This window comes from Paralichthys olivaceus, chromosome 14, assembly GCF_024713975.1.
Source record: "Paralichthys olivaceus isolate ysfri-2021 chromosome 14, ASM2471397v2, whole genome shotgun sequence".
Classification (NCBI taxonomy): Eukaryota; Metazoa; Chordata; class Actinopteri; order Pleuronectiformes; family Paralichthyidae; genus Paralichthys; species Paralichthys olivaceus.
Window position 1 is genome coordinate 14,356,137 of NC_091106.1, and position 21,074 is coordinate 14,377,210.

The window sequence follows — 21,074 nt, forward strand, 5'->3', positions numbered from 1 at the left end:
TTTGGCTGATTCGTCTCAATTTAGTGCAAAACAAGAATCAAAAGCTCAAATTTGGCTCAAATTTATACCTACATATATTTGCTTTTTTTAAACATTTACATTTCCCTTGTATGTTGGATATTAACAGCTGAAAATGTCATATAAAACTGTTATATTCTTCGAGAATAAGTTCATTCAATGTTCGTCAACACTTGACAGATTTAACGATACTGTGAACGACACAACAGCTTCACATAACATCTTGTATCACAGTTTCTTTGAAGGACTCAATAAATTATTGCACCACAGAAAACACATTTAAACTCACACCACCACTAGTTTCACCGGCACTGACAGTTTCCTATCATCTACCCCGGTTCTTCAAAGCTCGGGCCTCTTCCTCTTCTCAAGTCTGGGTTTGAGCCTCCACTTGAGTCTGGTCCGGCTTCTTCACCAGAACCTGTGGCAGCGTTTGTTGGTTCCTGGACGACTCACATGGTCTCTGCTGTGTTTTGCTTTGCCAGTTTGTTTCTGTTTGCGTGTGCGTCTCCAGCATCTGCTCCTTCCTCTGTTTGGTCGGGGTGGAGACGCAGTTGCATTTATTGCACAGATCCCGCATGTCCAACAGTCCCTGCACCAAACACTTGACAAATTCTGCTGAACATGTCTGTGGGCTCTCATGGAAACTGGACACTGAGAAGATGATGTGGTCTGACTGAGGATTGTAGCACGCTCCATATCCGTTTGGAACCACGGGTCCGTAACAGCAGAACATCTCTACAGTAGTTGGGACCTGAGGGAAGAAAGAAGACTTCAGTGCTGTTTTTATATCTTTTCCTCCACTATTGAGGTTATGTTTCATTTGGCGTTTGATTTTCAGCAGGATTTCACAAAAACTGCTGAGCGGGTTACCATGACGCTTGGTGGAAGGATGTAGTGTGGGTCAAGGAAGGACCCATTCAATTTTTGTTCAGATGCAGGATATTTTTTTCCACTTTCTTAAACATTTTTCCTCATTTGGGTGAATTTCCTCAGAAGTAATCTGTAGAATGCTGATATCTATAAACAGGTGAAATGTATCCACCTGGATATTGGTGTGGATTTTGTGAATCAAAATAAGTATTGTAGGGGGTTTATTTATATACGTGCAATTTCAAAATTCCCAATCAAGTTCTGTTGCAGTTAGAGATTCATTTGTTTCCAGAAGCTAAAATAAAGTGGAAACAAGTCCGGCATGTAGCTACTCTACAGCCACAGAGGACAACAGAGGTGTTTTCACAGGTTGAGCTTTACTGATGAGTGAACTGAACTAAATTTAATGTTTTGAAATCCGATACCTGACTTGTCGAGAGAATGAACTGGTTACTGATGAGATAGGCTTCATCTGAAAAAATCTCTGGCTTCTCCATCCTCAGCTCATGTGCAATTCCACGCAGTCCTAGCAGGTGATTGTCTATTGCCATCCCTGTAATGGCCTAGAAAATAAAACACAGAGGTATATTAGTGAATTTTCATTGATAAGCATCATTGAAATCCTGTTTTTCAGTGGATGAGGTTGGAGAGTAGTTACCCGAATAGTGTAATTTGTCTGTGCAGCTATGGCACCTCGTAACATCTCCATCTTTTCTGTATCCTGCAGAGGTAAACCACAGAGAATCAATAACAGGCTATTCAATTTCCTTTATTTTCAGCATGCATAGTTTTTCATGCTGAGGAACGTGAACACAGACCGAAGTAAAAGATTGAATCTCAGTGTTAAAAGCAAAGACAACTGATGGTTTCAATACATAGTTCAAACTGAGCTTTTACTCTTCATTAAACATGATCCGACTGACTGTAGCCTCTAGAGTGATGGATTTTTGGTGGCTGATAATGATGTTAGGAAGTAAAAAAATTCCAATACTGAATATATACAGGACATACTAATATATATTTAAAAGAAAATTTGGCAATGTTGCCGAAGATGATTTTATCAAACTCCTGTTACAAAAGAAATAATATAAATGACTATAAATAAAAAGACAACAACAACCAAATATATAGAACTTAAAAATAATATAGAAATACATTTTTAACCTTCAGTATAAACAAAGAAGGGACATTGTTTCTGCATTCTTTATTCTTTCAAATGTAATGTTCATATCAGCAATAGGCTTTTATTGATCAAATCGGTCACAGCCACAGCAGCTGTCAGCTCCTACAACAAACTGACACAGTGACGCTATCTTCAGTTGTGTTGAACCAAACTGCAACGCTAAGATTCAGCAAGAGTCTGCACTAAAACATCTTACGCTTGTACTCTGCTTCCCATCAGTCATTGCTTTGACGAAGGCCAGGGCTTTGGGGGTGGCTGAGCGGATGTTGTCCACTCTGCCCTGCTGAAAGCGTCGTATGGAGGCGCTCTCGTACGTAGACACTGGTCTGCCATGACATCTAGAAAGAGAGCGAGATAGTCTTGTTGGTTGGAGACTCGGGTTAATGTGATACATCAGAATCAGCCCTGTTATATTTAGCTTTGTCTTACCGGTAGTACGCCAACTGAAGAGCCACCTGAATGTAGGCATCTGGACTTATTTTCTGCTTCTTGATGAACTCTTTCCCATATTCGTAGAATTTGTGGACATTCATGTCCAGATTTCTCACCAGCCTGAGGAAATTAAAACAAAGCATGCTGTGATTTGAAAGCTGTCATGGGTTTGTTTGATTTAAAAGAAAGTACAGTAAACACTCAGACCTTTGGAGCTTGTCGGCAGAGGAGGCGAGCAGCTTGTGCACCTCTGGAGTACATTTCCAGCGGAGTCTGCGCGGTGCAGGCAGCTCGCTCACACTCGCAGCTCTGACCAGCTTTGATGGGCTGCCAATCCTGACGTCAGATCAGAATATTGCCCAGTTTAGCATTTTATTTAGGTTAATCTGGTGACTTAAAGCATATGCCATACCACATATTCGGCATTTTAAAGATACAACTGCATTTCATCTCTTACATGTATTTCAGTAGATACTCTGTGCACTGAACCAGGACGATTCCCTCAAATGGTGAGTGTTCACAAACGACTCCACAGCAGCCGTCAGCTCCTACAACAAACTGACACAGTGACGCTATCTTCAGTTTTGATGAACCAAACTGCAATTCTAAGATTTCATCCCTATTGTGGGTGCAGCTTCATTAATACTTCCTCATATACATATCATATATGCAAATTATTTAGAAAGGAGGCATCCAACTCTTTATATATTCGATATTAATCATGTAGTTTATTCAAGGAATCTGAATTCTTCATCAAAACATCTCCATCATGCTGATATCATGTCTTAAGCTCAGGGTTTGTAATCCAGTGGGAACGTCAACTCTCTACCAGAATTCCTTTAAGTGTAGAATCTGAATTTGCCTTGTGATCTGCGAATGACACTGACGCTGTGAGAGATGATTTTGTTCATCAGTTTTGTCTGTCACGTGTCTCGGAAATAAAAGTAGTATATTGATCCGGCTGTGAAGCGTCCACCATCCAGCCATTTTATCATTGTTATCATTCTATTTTCTTTTTTAAATGACCATTCTTCAACCAGTTCTCAAAGTTAAATCAGGGCACACAGGTCAAAGAAACAAAAACTCAAGAAGCCTGACCTGATAACTTTGCTCACTGACCTGCATTGGTTTGTCGTACCAGCGGTTTCCACCATTCTTGGCCACACCTCCTCCGTGCAGCATCCACATGGCACGCGTGGTGTCGCTCAGCTCGGGGCCGCTGGCATCATCCAGACAAACCAGACACAGACAACGCTCGATCATGTCCAGAGAATCCCTGTTTGTTGACTCTAGAGCGTAAAACAAGTAAAAAATGTCTATTTGGAACCAAATTTGGTAACATTGAGGGTTTTTGTCAGAAAATGTATTATCTCCATTCATAATGTACCTCTCATTAACACTCTGCGAGATTCTGCCCACTCTGTCCGTCCATCTGAAGTGAGAAGACCTATGGGTGGGAGCTGCTCCTCTTCATTGTCGGCCATCTTGACAATTTTGTCCAGCTGAGTCAACAGATCTCTTTCATTCAGGCGGCGGAAGTTGATCACCACATCCAGGACGAAGAACTGGACACAGGTTTAGATCAGACACAAAATGTTTCTGTGCATTGGTGTCACATGTGTTTCTTTAAGATTGAATCTAAGCTGTGGGCAGGATGGGTAATTTGTTTCCTAATGACACTGACACTTATATTGGATTAGATATGATAAACGTGTAGCACTTCCGAAATAATAATTTGGGTAAATTACAAGATTGATCTTAATTTTAAAGCAATAGATTTCTCTCAATTATTAGAATATACTCAATCTAATGGGGCAAGAAACACAAATGATCAGTGCCGCACAGCCAGATTATCAAAACCACTTTTTTGTGGAGTAGATAAAGTGAACACACATGAAATATTGATAATAATCCTTGCAGACATTAAAAACCTGTATGTCTAACTTCTCTATTTTCCAGCTCCATCAGACCTGGATGTAGCACCTTGATGCGATTCCAATACCTACAATAAACTTGGTGAGTACAGCATGATTATTACATGCAAAAAATGCAAATATGTCTGATTTGTATTTTTTGAGGTGCTGACGATGACATGAGTAAAAGCAGGTTAATAAGGAGTTGTTGACTCAGTTTATACCCACACTTCTAAATTCATGCTGTTGCCAGGGATCCCAAAGCACTTGGTGGGAAGTGACAGAAGAAAAAAGCCTGAAGCATGAGACTTAATAAAAGATGAACTAGATGAATCTGAAGTTGACCTTATTGTTTTTATATTTACAAAATAATATAATATAAAATTACGAGTTAAATAGTTGAAAATGTTGATCCGTTATTTTTAAAGGTGCTGAAGTACAAATATCAAGCATGTTATGGATTATAACTCAACAGAGATGACTTGCAGCCCAGAGGTCTGGTAATTACTGTGTAGGAGATAAGTTTACTCTGTGCCTGCAGAACCTGTTTACTGTACCATCAGACACAAGTGAGTGACACAGATGTAGAGTCTAATTACCAGCCAAAACAGCAGAGCTGTGTGTGTGTGTGTGTGTGTGTGTGTGTGTGTGTGTGTGTGTGTGTGTGTGTGTGTGTGGTTGATATGGAAATGAAAGCTGAGATCAAAGATTAGTATGGCCCAACCATAAACTGAAAATAAAGATGGACAACGTGTCTCCTCTTCCTCCCACCAATGAAGCTAAATTATCCCTGATACAAACGCTGCCATCTTTCCATTTAGAGGCAGATTCTGCAATCTGCAGTACTCAAGGGTCAGAACAACATGTTGACGGACATTGCAGCTTGTCCAAGCACCTCGAGTTAATTACTTTGACTGTGTTATGTGGTTGAAAAATCTAGTAAAAGCAACTCGTTGTGATCGGTTTGTCAAATTCAGGATTTGCTTTTTCATTTTGTCTGACCTGCTTTTTACAAGCCACAATGATGTGTTCAGGTTCTGGCATCACACTGCTTTCCTGGGCCACTAGTGTGTCCCTCTCTGGTCCCGGTAGGCGGTAGGAAGTGAAGAGGCGATAGTACTGCTCCATACACATCGGGGTTCCAGCCAGCTGACCCCGGGCGTAGTCCACAGGCAGGGCACGTCTAACACACACACACACACACACACACACACACACACACACACACACACACACACACACACGAGAACAGAGCTGTCACACCTATTTTTGCATACATATATTAAACTATTAGTTCTCTCGCTGTGCTCTAACTTACGCATCTAGAAGCGTTTTGTATTCCAAAACACCGGACAGTAAGTGTGCAGCAAACCTAGGAAAGAAAACATTGTTTTGTTCAATACACAACAACAGACAAAACACAGACACTCACACACAGTACTTGATCACTCCTCCTCATTGCGTTCTATTCTCAGTAATTCTCCATTTATTGTGTGTCAACATTATAATTCTTTATGTAAATCATGTGTTTAAGGAGCTGGTGCCAGATCAATACCATGTTAACCAAACCACAGACTCTGTTGTCTTTAACCTTGCCACCAGCAGCCAGGCCTCAGACCGCAGGACACTCTGGGTAATGACCCCATCTGTCAATGTGTGGCAAGGAAGTGTTCAGTTTTTCTATAATCGATCAGAGTTGGTGTCCGAGTCATTTGTACAGTTCACTCTCATTTCTCAAGTCTTTATGCTGTAATAAACAAACATTACCTGTGAAGTGATTTTTACAGTGTGTTGCAGTTGCTTCTTGTTTACAGCCTGTTTTGTATTTTTCTCGGCTGTGCAGTGCCTCATACCTCAAAGAGTCGATGGGAGCCTTGAAGTTCTGCAGGGGGAAGACCATCGCAGGGCTGGAGTTGACAGGCAGAGCCAGTCTGTTGTTCAGGTACATGTCATTCAGCCAGAAGTCGTACACCTAAACAGAGGGAATCACCTTAAGGTAAGATCTCTTAGGAATAGTGATCCAAAGGTGAGTAAACAGGGAGCACTACATTTAAAAATAAAAGGCGTGTGTTGCACTTATTGTCCTCAGTGATCCTATTGTTTAAAATTACTTGTTTTGTACAAGTGACTATTCTGTGAGTCTTGGTCGTTTTATGTATTTACCCAGTTAGCTTCTTTTTCCCTCCTCTCCTTGAGTTTGCTCTGCAGTAGTTCTCCCACTCCTCCAGGGGCTCCAAACTCCTTCACTGTGTTTTGGGTCTTATTAAACTGCTCCTCTGTGAGCAGGTGCTTCATGCACCTCAGGTACGTGTCCAGTGTGTCTTTCAGGGAGGGGAGCGGCAGCTTCGGCAGACCCTGAACAGAGTGGTGATGAAAATCAGAAAAAGAATCAAAAAATAAATAAATGTGTGGCTACACATCAATTTAAAGGGTCTGAGAATCAGCTGACACATGCATTACATCACTGTACCAAGAAAATAAATAATAATCAAGATAAATAATTTTACTTTTGAACTAAGAAACTGACTCAAAACAAGTTCACTTAAATAAATATCAAAATATAGTCATTATTCTTTTAGGATTCCTCCTTGACTATGTCGTCATCTTATTAATACTTTTACTTTCATACTTTTACATCCCTAATTTATTTAAAAACATTTACAAAAAAACATATACATGCATATAAGTCACATATAAGATATTTACATCCTCTCCCCCTGAATCTTTGGAGGGCTCTCGGTCCAGAACCGGCATGTTGGCGGTGCAGAAGGAAAGTCAGGCAGCAGGTTGATTCATGAGACAGACTCTATGTCCACAAATAAAATAAGACCAGTGTAAAGTTCTGAGACGTGAAAGCAACAGACACGTGACAACATCTCACTCTTGTGGGAATATTTAAGAGAAATTTTAAAAATCAAAAATGTGCCACTGCTCTGAATAAACTGTGCAAGAAACCGAACTTTTTTACTGCATGATAATCCAGATTATCTTTTGCATTTGATGTTGTCATGCTACCGGAATAATACCAATAAACTAAACTTACCTTATTAAAAATGATCAATCACTTAAAAAATAACATTTTACTCACCAGCCTGAAAAAACGTCATTCCCACTCGTCAGGAAAAATCAGCTTTGTCCATCTTGACTTTTATATCTTACTACTTCTTCGGTCCTTTGTAATTTTAAAGCATCTTTCAAATTCCCAACATGGCAAGTGCGTAACTCCCTCGCTGGCTGAGGGGAGATGCTGAGAGGGTACCTCACCCCCCTGCACGGCCGCCAGGCTCCTCCCAGAAGTCCTGCCATTCGCCGAGAAGTTTATTTGGCGCTTCACATCTTCACTGCACCTTATTTAGACGCCGGCTGTAACTCAGGGGCTGCGCACATGCTGCTGTGGTGCTGAGGAACAAATCGTGGATGTGGCATGGACCTCTTCCTTTTGACTTTTGTAAAACTTAGGCACTTTTCCTTCAGCCTGGAAGCTTTTATTGCTTCCACCTCTCTGCATCTGATTTAATCGGCGCTGTGTGTTTGATATTAAATGCAAAGTGTGCCCGTTTTGGACAAGAAACCATTTGCTTATGCACAATATCAAACTCAGAACACCATGAGATTATTATCACATTTTATTTCAATCTATTCAAACCGTTTTTATTTACATAAATTATTTATATATATATATATATACTGGATGTTCACTGCTTACTGATAAGATTCACAAAACTACCTTATAATAAAGGCATTCGTTAACATGAATTAATTGGTCTTTAAATTTACCTGATGAAAAAAAAAACTCTTATTATAAAAACATATGCTAAGTATCGTTGTAATTGTATATTTGTTGGTGTGGAATATTTCACCTGTAAAGGAAAATAAATGTGTTTTATTATGTCGAAATAACTCATTTAATGTTTTGCCTAAATGAATAATTCCCATGATCTGTGACATTCACATAATACTGATTTAATTATGTACATGAATATACACGTATGTACAGTCGTGGGTCATACAGTGAGGCTTTGCATTCCAGAAGTACATCATCCAAAAATAAAATAAAACATCAAGACGCAGATTTCAGCTAATTTCCATCTGGTTTAACTTTCTAACTGTTTAGTGACACGCGGTATTGCATATTGAGTTTAGCAGCACAACTCTGGCGAAAAGAAAATACAGGTTACATTTAAAGACGCATACAGTACATTATAATTGTTCTTTTTTTTGTTAAAATACATGTACACATAGTCCCTGAATACGAGTCGGCTTCTGATACAGTGGCAAATAGTGTTAATTCATGAATAGACATTTAATCCCAACAAATCTTTCACAATACACTCTCACTTGAAAGATGAACACACGCCAGCGAGCGCCTTTCTACTGCAGAAAGCTTGAAGCTACTTGATTTGACAACATACCCGCAGGGACTGTCACCCAAAGACAGTAAATAATTTATGTCGTTACACAATCCTGATCGTGTTATGCAATTGATCGGACGGGATGCACACAATTCTACATGGGCACTTTGATAGTTTTACACTCTGTTAAAGGTCCTTTTACGCAAACTCTCCTCCCGAGGATTCCTCCTCTGAATACGACCGTTGCGCAAAGGTTTCGATGCCATTCTCGTCGAGGGTTGTACACAAACCCTTTCTCTTCTTCTCCCGTTGCTCCATTTTAATTGTGTCGTACAGTCCAGTCGGACCGTCCTCTAGGAGCATGTTTCTCTCGGAGAACGAAGGCTTCATCTGCATCACGTTCTTCAATAGGAGGAGAGCCGGTGCGTAAAGCACATTGGCGAGGCCCATGCCCAAGTTGAGCTGAACGAAGCCCAGGTCGTGCACTATCTGTCCGGCCACCACGGGCCCCAGCGCGTAGGCCACGCAGTAGGAGATGTCTGCGATGGCGTACACGCTCCCATACACCGACACGTGTCGCACATCCACCAGGAAACCCAGTGTGGGCAGCAGCGCCGTGTCCACGAAGGCGATGCCGAAGCAGATTCCGCACAGCGGGATCATGAGCTGTCCAAAGTTTTTACAGGCGGGCACCGTGCAGGAGCTGGCGCCTATGAACACCATACCTATAGCCCCATAAAACCACTGGAGATGAGGGTACTTGGCTGCTAGTTTGACTGTGAGATACACACCTAAAACATGAGGGAAGAATGCAGGGAACCATGTCATGCCGATCTCCCACTGGCTGGAATGCATGTTTTCCTCCATCCAGTTGGCGATGGTGGGCTCCAGGAAGGCGAGAGGGATGTTACAAATAGTCAGAGCACCAGCCACTACAGCTATATATGGGTCAATCATCAGTTTATATATGGGAGTGCCCACTGGCATGTTTTCTCTCTCTCGGTTCGAGAAGGGTTTCAGCACAATCAGACACAACACGCCATCTACGAGACAGATGCAGGCCAGGATCAGAAAGGGCACCCGCTTCCCTGCGAACTGATAGAGCACCCCTCCAAAGGGGGGCGCCACAAGACTCCCAAAAGAGATGAAGGCCAAGGCGATTCCCAGCGCTTTGCTCCTCTCCTTCTCCTCCGTGTACCTGTCTGCGATCAGCGCGATCCCAGCAGTGTCCGCGAAAGCCGAGCCGAGGCCCTGCATGCTGCGCGCCAGGAACAGAGTCGCGTAATTGTCGGCGAAGGCAAATGTGAGAGTGGAGAGGAACATGACATTGAGTCCGATGAACAGCGGGATATCATACCCGACCCTGTCAATGAAGGTGCCACTTAGCGGGTTCACCAGGAGCTGCAGGATGGCCTTGGAGGCGAACAGAACACCTATCTGTAGGTCGAAGTTGCCTTTAGTGGCTCTGTGGATGGTGCTGTTGGTGGAGTTGGTGTGCACTAGTACGTCTTGGGCTCGATCCGCTGCGTTCTGTAGCTCTTCAAGGTAATCGGGTATAATTGGCACAATCACCATGTAAAGCATGTTGTCTAACAAAAGTGCTGTACAGACTATTACTAGAATAATCCGCTTCTGTCGCTCTGGGTCTTGGATCACATTGCCCAGTTGTTTAGTTCTTTCACCCATCTGGGACAGTTTGGAGGCGGCAGATTGTGCCAAATTAGCGCCGTGTCCCTCTGTGGTCTCTTCCGGCTCCATGATTTTCTCCTTCTCTGGCTCAAGTCCTGTCTTTTAAAAGATTTAATCGTCTGGTTGTTTTGTCTATAAATTTACGCACGGTTGGCACATTGGTCCCGTCTTTATTTCCCTTCCTTTTCTTCTGCGGCACCGGGAGTCCGACTAATGAGCTAGATAACTTTCTTCTGCTTTACCTCTTCTCTGTCCCCTGCGCCGTCCGTCATCGCACGCGCATTTCGATTCTCGTGACTTGGACACGTTGTATCCCCAGTTGCTTCATTGTCTCATATTCCGTCATTCAGGCGAAGTGCCGGTCTCGAACAGCGCTCACAGATTTGAGGGAGTCACCTGCAGCTCTCTGTGCCAGCCCGCTCCTTGTTTTAGGTCCTTGTGCGCTGCGTCCCTCCGGTTCCCACACTCTCCCATGCAGCTGTCTCCAGTCACCCGTTACGCAGAGAGCTAAGTCATCATTTCACATCAACGGGACTGCTTTTTGACGGCATTACCAGGGATACACACTGCAGTTTGTTGGCTCCCATAGGTGCCCCCTCCCTCCTCCCTCCTATCCTCGCCGATGGCTGTGACGCACGGCCCTGCTGCTCTCCAGCAGATCTTTTATGCTAATTAAACACAAAATCCCGAGTGCACGCTGCTGCCCAGTCACTTGCTTCAGAGCAGAGACCATGGTGCCCGCTCCAGCTTCTGTTTTACCTGATCTTCTCAATTTCAAATGACAGTTATCAGCAGTTTTGATTTCCTAAAAGTAAAAGCATTTGCTAAAACACTCGCTTTAGACTTAGTGTGGACACATTGACATAATGAAACCTGCAGTTTTCAAACTGGAGCTCAGTGGAAACACTGCTGCAAAGAAATACTCTAAAGAAATACTCCAAAGAAATACTCTAAAGAAATACTCTAAAGAAATACTCTAAAGAAATACTCTAAAGAAATAGCACACATTTAATTGTGAAAAGAACTGTTTCGATTCAGCACCACATTTCCGCGGACAGCTCCACGGAGTACGTCACTCAAAGCAGGATTTCTTCTCCTCTCCAAATAAAACGTGTTTGTTCAGTCACCAACAGGAAAACGGTTTGTTGAGGTGAGTTTAGGTTCAATAATGTGTGAAGTGTAACAGAGAGAAAGGGGAAGAGAAACTCAGAATGTCCGATCCAGGAAGTTCGACCCTGTTTCACTTCTCCATGTGTGACTGTGGCTGAAAGAGAAACATCTTACTGATTATACTGATGTCCGAGGCAGATCCTCAAAATCATTGGAACATGCGAGAAAAATGGGAAACAATTCATAAGAAATCACTCATATGCGAGACTCGTCCTAATCTACATTTCATTTCATTATCTACCTTTACTTTGCTTTCAAATTGTGTTCTTTTGCACAAAATGAATTCCACTTAACCATTTTACCCACTTCCTCTCTTTCTTCACTAATCTAGAAAGAAAAGAAATTCAGAATTTTAAAATGAAATGTTGAAAAGAAGATCACATGTGTTTTGACATGTGATCTTATGGTTTTATCTGTAAAACTATTCCTCGTTCATTTTAGGAAAACTTCAGGAGATCTTATTAGTTCCACTTCAAACCTGCATGAAACGAGAGGACTGGAGGTTCAAATAAATGTGGCTGGACACTGCCATCTAGCGGCGTGGATCAGGTTCAGCAGTTGTCATTGTGATTGACTCTACAACATGTAACATCTACTGATGAGTTGTTTCTAGGTATTTACACCTGTTAGAATTATATTTAAATCGGGGGAAATGAATTAGAAATAGTTTAAGTAATTTTACTTCATTAGGAGAGAGTCTGTTTTTGTGTTTTTATTCAAACCTGGTTTAGATTCGTCCTATGTGCTTTCAGAATAAATACATTTTGTATAGTGACACTTGGATCGTCAGCTTTTGCAGGAGGCCACAGATCTGCTACATGAGATAGAGCAGTACTGACACCTAGTGGAGGAAATGTGAACTGGTCTAGGAACATTTGAAATAAGAGAAGTGGGCTCTGCCAAATTTCTTCCAAACAGTTAGTTGTACATCTGACTATGAAACACCAGCTACTGGTTGTTGTAGATTAACATTAAATGTTATGATATTTGAAAAAAGTAACAGTGATCAAATTGAAGAGACTTTGTCTTTTTGTGAATGGAATCATGTTTTCAGTTATTCAGTAACCAATCATTTCACTTTAAAATTTCAGCCGAACAATCTTCCTCTGGTTTTCTCCTTTAGTGTCACATCTCCTCGTTCAGCCAGTAGATGTCCTCATATCCTTAAACATGTGCAGTAAATACCAGCTGTAGGATTTCAAAATGTATAATTTGATACTGTAATGATGTACTCACGGCCTCTACTCTGTATCTTAACTGTTAGATAAAGATACAAATATATTCAAAACAATTATTAAACTCAAACAAGAAGATTTAGGTTTTTATTTGACGAAAATACTATTCATCGAGTGTTTGACTAAAGTTCTTACTCAGAGAACGAAAGGTTTCTAATAGCAAGTCGCTTACACAAAACAAATTCATTAAAATACCTAATTCAACACAAATGTGCAACAGACAACTCCAGACAAGAGGTGCAGGCTCTTAGATGACCACAAGGGGAAAGTAAAGGGACAGAAGAAAGAGAAACAGGTATTATAACAAATAATGAACATCATAGTACAGACAATAAAAAGTGTATTCTTTCATTATACTTAAAATCATCAAAAAAGCACCATACTCATTATGTTGCTCACTATGTTATTTGTTTGTTTGATTGTCTGGACTGATTTGAACCAAAGTTGGTTTAGGGGTTGGGCACTGGAAGAACCCAGACTACATCCTCTCTCCTTTTATTTTTCTATTACAAGAATTAAACAAACATGTGCAGGATTGTTACGCCCGTCAGAGGAATGATCTCTACTAAGTTTCAATCAATTACACAATTCAAATTAAATTGACAGTGCTTAATATGTGATTTACAAAACATTGGATGTTAAAAAAAGAATTCAAAATTAATTAAAAACATTCAGATTTAGAGACAAATACACACCAAAGCAATCAATAAGACAACAACAAAATAAAGTTAAGATGATGAGTTTATATATAATCTATACTAAAAATGATCTTAACTGTCCCACTGTGTTAAAATAAGAGTGTTTTAGGGTTCATGATACAAAATTAGTAAATTGGCTTCAATGTAATGCTGCCATTAATGCATATTGGGATGACAAGCAAAAGCAAACAATAGCCATGAAAAGCATGGGAACCGTGGAAAATATATTTCCCACAACTTGTTAATTAAGCTGTTCTGAGATTTCTGAAAAATGTTTGACACATGATTATATTTATCTTACAACCCTGCTTATACATTTAGTCCTCAACTGAATATAATCAACTTCTTTAAACCACCAAACACGCTGTTCTTTCCCCCGACAGAGAAATCCAGCCTGTGGTCTCACCCCAGAGCTTTTGTTTGATGTAGACGAGTTGAGTCAAGGCAAGAAAAAAAATGTGAGGAATGAAAACAGAAACGGGGCTCCAATATTTTCAGTTTTATTTTTAGATGACATGTTGCATCATATGGTGAGAGAACAGCTTTGATAATCACATTTATTTCCCCCACTGAACACACTGTGCAGAGCTTATGCAGCGTCATGGAGGCCGGAACTCTGCAACAGCTTCTGGTTCACCCAAGAGACTGCTGTGCTCAATCTCTCCCTCACACACAAACACACACACACACACACACACACACACACACACACACACACACACACACACACACAAACACACACACACACACACACACACACACACACACACACACACACACACACACACACACACACAGAGGAAGACGAGATAAACGGACACAAACAGTCTGTGTAAACACATTTCAAATTTGGTCAACTTTGTCATTCTGTTTTTAGCTCGGTGTCCTCTTAAACGTTGTTGAAGGCGGGGTTGGCTCTACCCTCATAACTGGATTGGCTGTGTTAGGGGATCAACATTTTTGTGCTGTTCTCCCTCGGATTCTGCTCTGATCTGATTTGAAACTAACTCGGGAGATTCAAGATCACCACGTAATCTTGTGTGCTTGCCAAAGTATTAATTTGCAGCGGTCAAACAAATTCCCAAGCCGCTGCAGCCAAAGGCACTCGGCCTTAACATCAGAAACAACCCATGACGCACTTGAATGATTACAATGTTAAGTTATTTTTAAGAGATTTAAAATTATAGATAGACTTAACATCCATTAATCCAGTCGCCTGCTGCAGTAGAGAGACTGAAGTGTTTAGAAACTCAAACTCCTCCTATTATCACTCTATTAAAGTTCACATGCTTTGCATTCCAGCTGTTAATCTACAGTGGTTTGAGCTTCCTTCAATAAACGCAGTAATACCACCTCTTGATATAAACCTTGCATTTAAAACATCCATCAGAGGGAGGTTTTCTGAGGAGGTAAAGAAAGGAAAGTTGAAAGGAATGAAGGAGAAGAAGGAAGAGGAGAGGGGAAAAATACAAAGCAGTGTAACAGTACTCGTAGAGAAGAGTGGAATTTAGCATTTCTTTCATGCATCATCAGTGATATTTCACGCTTTAAAATAACTTGAAACGAGATGTGAAGAACAGCAGGAGACACTAAGAGGGGAAGAGGGTGGAAAGAGAGAAGGAAAGTCAGAAAAGAATGAAATGGAAATGGAGAAACTGAAAAGTTAACATTTTGGACATACAACAACACTACAACTATTTCAGGCATGTTAGGAAAGAAATAATCAGACAAACGTCTGCACTCTGCACTGATGACTCCCTGCAAATTGAATTTAACTGTGTCATGTTCTGATCTGATTTGTCTGACTTCACAAAGAAGAACAAACATTTTATTGATAAATTCATCACTTGGGGGTTTCTAAGATAAGGGAAAGACAGATGTCATCACCCTGAAGGAAATTTGGACACACACAGTATCTGCTGTTCTACACCAGCTATTGGTTATACACATGCGCACATTGTCAACCAACACATGGCACACTGCCCATTGTACCATTCAAATAAATTATATTGCAGTTGGTATAGGCCTTATCATGTGAGTAGTCAAAATGAAATCTGCATTATTGACTCTTAAAGTGGACCAATCAGAACAGAGCTTGTTAATTATATGCATGCACTGAATGCAATTTAGCCATTATTAGCATGCTAACATGCCAAACTGATCCAGTGATTATGGTAAACATTGCACCCGCTAAAGCATGCAAGCTAAATTAGCATGCTAGCTTTGTCATTTGGATCATGCCACCACACTGACATTAACATTTTGATCAAAACACATAGTAGAGCTGCAGCATGAGCGATTCTCAGTGTTACTCAATAGCGATACAGCATTTCAAGTTTATCTGATGTTGATGAAAAAAACAGTAAAGTGTTTGTACAGTGCAACAGTCGTCAAATGTGGACTCTATAGGCTATGCCAATCAAGGGCAGGGCATTTACATCTATTAATGAGTGGGAAAACTGCATTTAAATAAAATAAGACAGTTTGATTGAAAGCATAATCCCTGAAGCTGAATGGATTAAAACACATTTTGTCCATGTGTGAAATCCGATTATTTAATCAAAGCGTAGTGTAGCTGACTGAGTATTCATAATTGACTTGCAGGATTGCATGTGCATGTACCGTCCCCGCACAAACCATGTGTCAAGATGTGTCACCTTTAGTTTCAGTGAATCAGCAACATAAAAATATCATGATCCAAGTTCTCTATGTAAACTGAAAGACAGTGATTTCCACATGTGTTTGTATGGACACCAACACCATGCCTTGATCTCACTGTGTGTGTGTGTGTGTGTGTGTGTGTGTGTGTGTGTGTGTGTGCGTGTGTGCGTGCGTGTGCGTGCGTGCGTGTAAGTAAGTAAGTAAGTCAGGGTGTGAGCAGTGTGAAGCGGTCATAATACTGTCCACCCTATACTGATAAAAATGAGCGGTTTAATCAATTACAACAGAGCAGTGACGCACAGCTCCACTTTAATCCAGATTACACAGAAACATTAATCGTGTAAAAATAAAGTTTCATTACAACAAATATGATTTTTTTTCCTCACATGCGGTGTGTTAGGTGTGCATTTGATTTTTGTCTTAAGATTGATTGTGAGTACAATATTGTTACATGTCCATTACTAAATCCCACTGTGCAAAAAACAGTATGATCTCAGGGTCAATGAATTGATTGGAAAAGCAGCTGGGTGCAGCATGAAAGCTGATTGTCCTGTGGCTGCTCAACAAGAGCGTGTGCGTTGGTGTGTATGTGTTTGAGTCTGTGTCTGTGTGTGTGTGTGTAGTCTTATGGCGTTGGTGGGGTTATATAATCAGCTTCACATCTGACAGTCAAGATCACTGATGGAGAAAAGGAAAGTGTGATGGACCTGAGGCAGAAGACTGACATTTCACCTCGTTTTCAGTCTGAGGTCGATCACGAGGCGCTGAAATCACCATCTGATTCTGCCAGGGAGGGAAGCGTAGGAAGTGACACTAATTCGTCAAAGTTATGCGCCCCAGGTCGGGCAGACTGTTCACTACACCCTTCAGCAGAGGGGTTCTGTGAACAAGAAGGATTTTGACTTAGGCTGCTCAGGGGAAAAAGGGGACGGCTGCAACATGTTTTTCATTATGTGGGACTTTGGGCCTTTGTGGTACATGTTTTAAAATGTACATTAAATGTTTTAGCTCCAAGTAACAGGGAGTTGTTACCTCATAATAAAGACGGTTATCATTACAGAGAGAAACAAGAATTTATTTTAAGCCTTGAATAAAAAGATGCAAAAATAATGCATCAAATATTTTTTCATAAGCCTCAGCTGCAGTGCAGTCTCACAGATGGCTGCAGACTCTTAGTTTTGTATTATAGATGGACAAAATGAAGACTTTCCAGTTTCCAACAAATTTATTGGGAATTATGAGTTTAACAAGCAGAATTGCCCCAGTCTGCAGTGAGGCTATGTTTTCTTCTGTGTTTGTTAGTTAGCAGGGTTACACATCATTTACTCAATGGATTTCCAGGAAATGTTGTGCCGGGGTGGGAAGAAGAACCAATTAAATGTTGGTGTGGTTTCAAATCAGGAGGCAGATCCAGGAAAATTGCAAGAATAGTTTTTTTTTGTTTTTTATTAACTTTGGAAAAAATCTGCTATTTTTAGAAACAGATAATTATGAGTGGTTGCAATTTGGTGCAGATCCTAATAAAAATCTGGATCTAGTGAAACTAAGAGTGGTTTCATAAGAGGACTGTTGGGCTTTGGCAGAGGTATAAACTCTACTGAGTACCATTTTAGTTTGTAGACTGTGTGTGTGTGTTGGATGAGCTGGGTAAGAACACATCATTTGTGCCCATTTACACCTTTTCAAATCTCCAATCCTGCCTCTTTGTCAGAACAAAATAAACCCTGATGCATCATGCGAACAACAAAAAAAAACACTTACTGCAGAGTTGATAGTGCAGGGAGCACACATGATCTGTTGCTTGTTGTTGATTGGGGATGACTGAGAGTTTTAACATTATTATCATCCTGTGTTACAATCAGCCTCTATATAGTTGTACTGCTCAGAGAAATACTGATGCATATAACTTTCTTTCTCTCTGGAACAGTCCTGACTCTTTGATTCTTTCCGTCTCCTGCACTCGTGCTCATGTTCCTGTGTAATCCTCTCAAAAAGCCCATATGAAAACTTGATTGGTTGACCAGACATAATCCTCTATGAACTCTTAAGTACCTGAATATGTTTGATTGTAGGAGAGAGCGAAAGCTGATGAACAAAATGTATAATAAAAATAGCTAACATTAATCTTTGGCCAGTTTGGCTTAAGTAATTAATCTATGATGACATGTCATTACTAGATAATAATAAACATACATGTTCACAACATAAACCAACCCAACAACCAATCCACCCAACAAGACACAAACCCACCCGCCAACCAACACACCAATCCACCAATACACCCATCAACCTACCACAAACAAACCAACCCACCAATCCACCCAACAACACACAAACACACCCACCAATCCACCAATACACCCATCAACCTAACCACCAACCGACACACCTCACACCAAACCAAAAACAACACAGCATCCCACCCACCCACCAACCGACCAACCAACCCGCCAAGACACAAACCAACCAACCAACCCACAAACTCACCAACACGCCAACCATATACTGTATATATATGTGACCAGATGTGTATTCGCTTACTGTTATTTTACTTTTATTGTTATTGTTCATTTCTTCATTGGCCTGCAGTGGGTTAGGGAGTGAGGCCAGAGTATCTCCTCCCACCAGCTGACAGCTCCACATGTCCAGTCGTCCATTTGTCTGGGGACCCTCTCACTCTTTCACTCACGTCATGAAGGTTCTTGTGGAAGTTTTATATTTATTATAGAAATGATAATCTCCTTAAGACTCATGCATGTAATCTAAATGAATCCATATTTCAGTACATGACATCTGAAAGTCTACTCCACCATGTTTTCCAGCAGATTATTGAATTAACTGGAATAAATAAGAACAATGCTGACGACACTGAGTCTGGGTTTGTCCTCTGCTCATGTGTCATTACCACATAATTATGCAACAAGCCGCTCCACTGACAGACCGTCAACAGTTAATCTGCTTAAAACCCACAACTGGAGGCCTCTACTGTAAATACTGCGACCTCAGGGTGTTATCTTCATCTCACTCGTTGAACGTCTACTTCTCTTTGATTGCACTGATACATACGTGGTGGAGGAAACAGTGAGATGCTTAAATAAATGCGCTTAATATAAAATAAAGCTCATTTTAGAATAACATATATGCATTTGAATCACTTAAACACAAATTTACACATCACAGCACAACTGGTTAACAAGGGTTAATTTTATAAAATGTTTTGAATCCTGCTAGGTAGCCTAATATATAATAATAATGCATTTTAATTTATTTTTTGATTATATATCTTCAGCAAAGAAACTATCATAGAAAAAAATGTTAAATAAATCTTATGGAGTAAAATTATATAGTAGGAAAAAAGACACATATACATATTATACAATACACACATAGCATAAAGGATTATAAAATTGAAATACTGTTAAATTACACTCACACTAGCACTGTGTGAAACATTATTATGATAAACACATAAACTGAGTGACCCACTGTTTTCTCTACACAGAGTTAAACAGAAAAGACCAACACAAAGATTTTAGACAGAATTCATCTTTTATTGATTCTGATAATTATAGTAATATAATAACCCGACTGGATCTCTGCAAGTTAAATAATTTAGTTGAATCACTGTGGAGGATCACCTCCTGTAAATTATAAACAGCAAATGAACTGAACAAATACATATATGATCAATATTTTCCATCACAATTAAATGAAAATACAAGGTTTACAGGATTTCACTTAGGACCAATACGTATACAAAATCTATGTAGAACTACATGGTGATTGCACAGAATGGGATCATTGTCATCTGGGCTCTCAACATCTGGAGTCCAGATGTTCTCCACTAACTAATCTTTAAGATTTCAAAGAACTTCACACTTCAAACTATTTGGACGTGTACATGGGAGAGTTAGGTGTGAACAGGGCAGTTGTATGCTGTTGAGGATTTTACATTGTGATGTCATAAATCACATACATGCGGCATTTTGTAGATACCGAATGTTTGGAATTCTGTGTCCACTTTGGTTTTTTGGATCAATGGCTCTTGTGATGATGTTATTGAATTTAGAAACACGCTGCACTTTGACCCAGAGTCTGATCATGTGTTGTATGTCGATAACATTATCTTGCGCTACACTCAATCAAATGTCACAGTAGAACGAACACCACAGTGGACTATTTTGGTTTTTGAAACCTACGGTAAGAATATTGATTATATGATAACCAGCATGTTACTGTGCAATGTTTAACGCTGTGGTTAGACAATACATCCCAAAGAAATGTCAAAGTAAAGCCTAGTTTCTTAAAGGTCATAAAATCACAGGTAGAGAAGTATAGTTGTTTTATTCAATGATAATTAAGAGTTAATAGGTGAATTTTTAATTTAATCTAAGGCTGAATTGTAAATCTTAATATTCATTTAAACAGGAAACTTTTCAATGCAAATACCAAAAGTTAAATCTGACTTCTCTTAAACGTCACACACACTTCTGTCTATATTTCATATGTAAATCTGGAGGCGAGAAGCTCGTCCAGTTAATCTATGGCCAGCGACTAATCTCTAACTTGTCGTGGGGGCTGTGTAGTGAAGAATGTTGCTCTTGTTTGGTGGATTAGTGCCGCTCTCCTCTGGATACAGCGAGCGCTCGCTGCTTCACAGTGCATTTGGGCACATCAGTGACATGCACAGTTTCACATTTCACTGACAGGCGTCATAAAACACAGACAACTGCTGTATTGAGGCATCAGGTCATTAATCTGTGATATGAGTCGTCTGTTGGGACATTTTTTTTTTTATTTAAATGATTTTTTTAGGGCCTTTCCTCCTCAACTAGAGGATACAAACAGGC

At 40.3% G+C, this 21,074-nt stretch overlaps 2 protein-coding genes across 2 annotated transcripts; both read right to left on the minus strand.

The window, feature by feature from the left end:
* Positions 1-208: 208 nt before the first annotated feature.
* On the minus strand, positions 209-7,647 carry chata (choline O-acetyltransferase a). The gene is made up of 15 exons (XM_069538265.1): positions 7,508-7,647; positions 7,126-7,225; positions 6,583-6,774; positions 6,273-6,391; positions 5,738-5,791; positions 5,422-5,602; positions 3,894-4,071; positions 3,626-3,795; positions 2,964-3,064; positions 2,714-2,842; positions 2,504-2,626; positions 2,271-2,412; positions 1,550-1,612; positions 1,317-1,454; positions 209-772 (listed from the first exon to the last, which is right to left on the minus strand). The coding sequence occupies exons 2-15, from the start codon at positions 7,171-7,173 to the stop codon at positions 386-388; spliced, it is 2,025 nt and encodes a 674-aa protein (XP_069394366.1). The 5' UTR covers positions 7,174-7,225; positions 7,508-7,647; the 3' UTR covers positions 209-385.
* A 714-nt stretch (positions 7,648-8,361) lies between these two features.
* Positions 8,362-10,997, minus strand: slc18a3a (solute carrier family 18 member 3a). Its single transcript, XM_020088444.2, has one exon. The coding sequence runs from the start codon at positions 10,527-10,529 to the stop codon at positions 8,970-8,972; it is 1,560 nt and encodes a 519-aa protein (XP_019944003.1). The 5' UTR covers positions 10,530-10,997; the 3' UTR covers positions 8,362-8,969.
* Positions 10,998-21,074: the final 10,077 nt, after the last annotated feature.

Excerpts from the sequence above, each read along its gene's own strand:
- chata (XM_069538265.1), bottom strand. The coding sequence starts at position 7,173 with ATGCCGGTTCTGGACCGAGAGCCCTCCAAAGATTCAGGGGGAGAGGAT. Across the intron at positions 5,792-6,272 it reads GCTCCCATCGACTCTTTGAG|GTTTGCTGCACACTTACTGT; the intron begins GTATGAGGCACT and ends TTTCTTTCCTAG. Across the intron at positions 773-1,316 it reads TCATTCTCTCGACAAGTCAG|GTCCCAACTACTGTAGAGAT; the intron begins GTATCGGATTTC and ends TTCTTCCCTCAG.
- slc18a3a (XM_020088444.2), bottom strand. The coding sequence starts at position 10,529 with ATGGAGCCGGAAGAGACCACAGAGGGACACGGCGCTAATTTGGCACAA.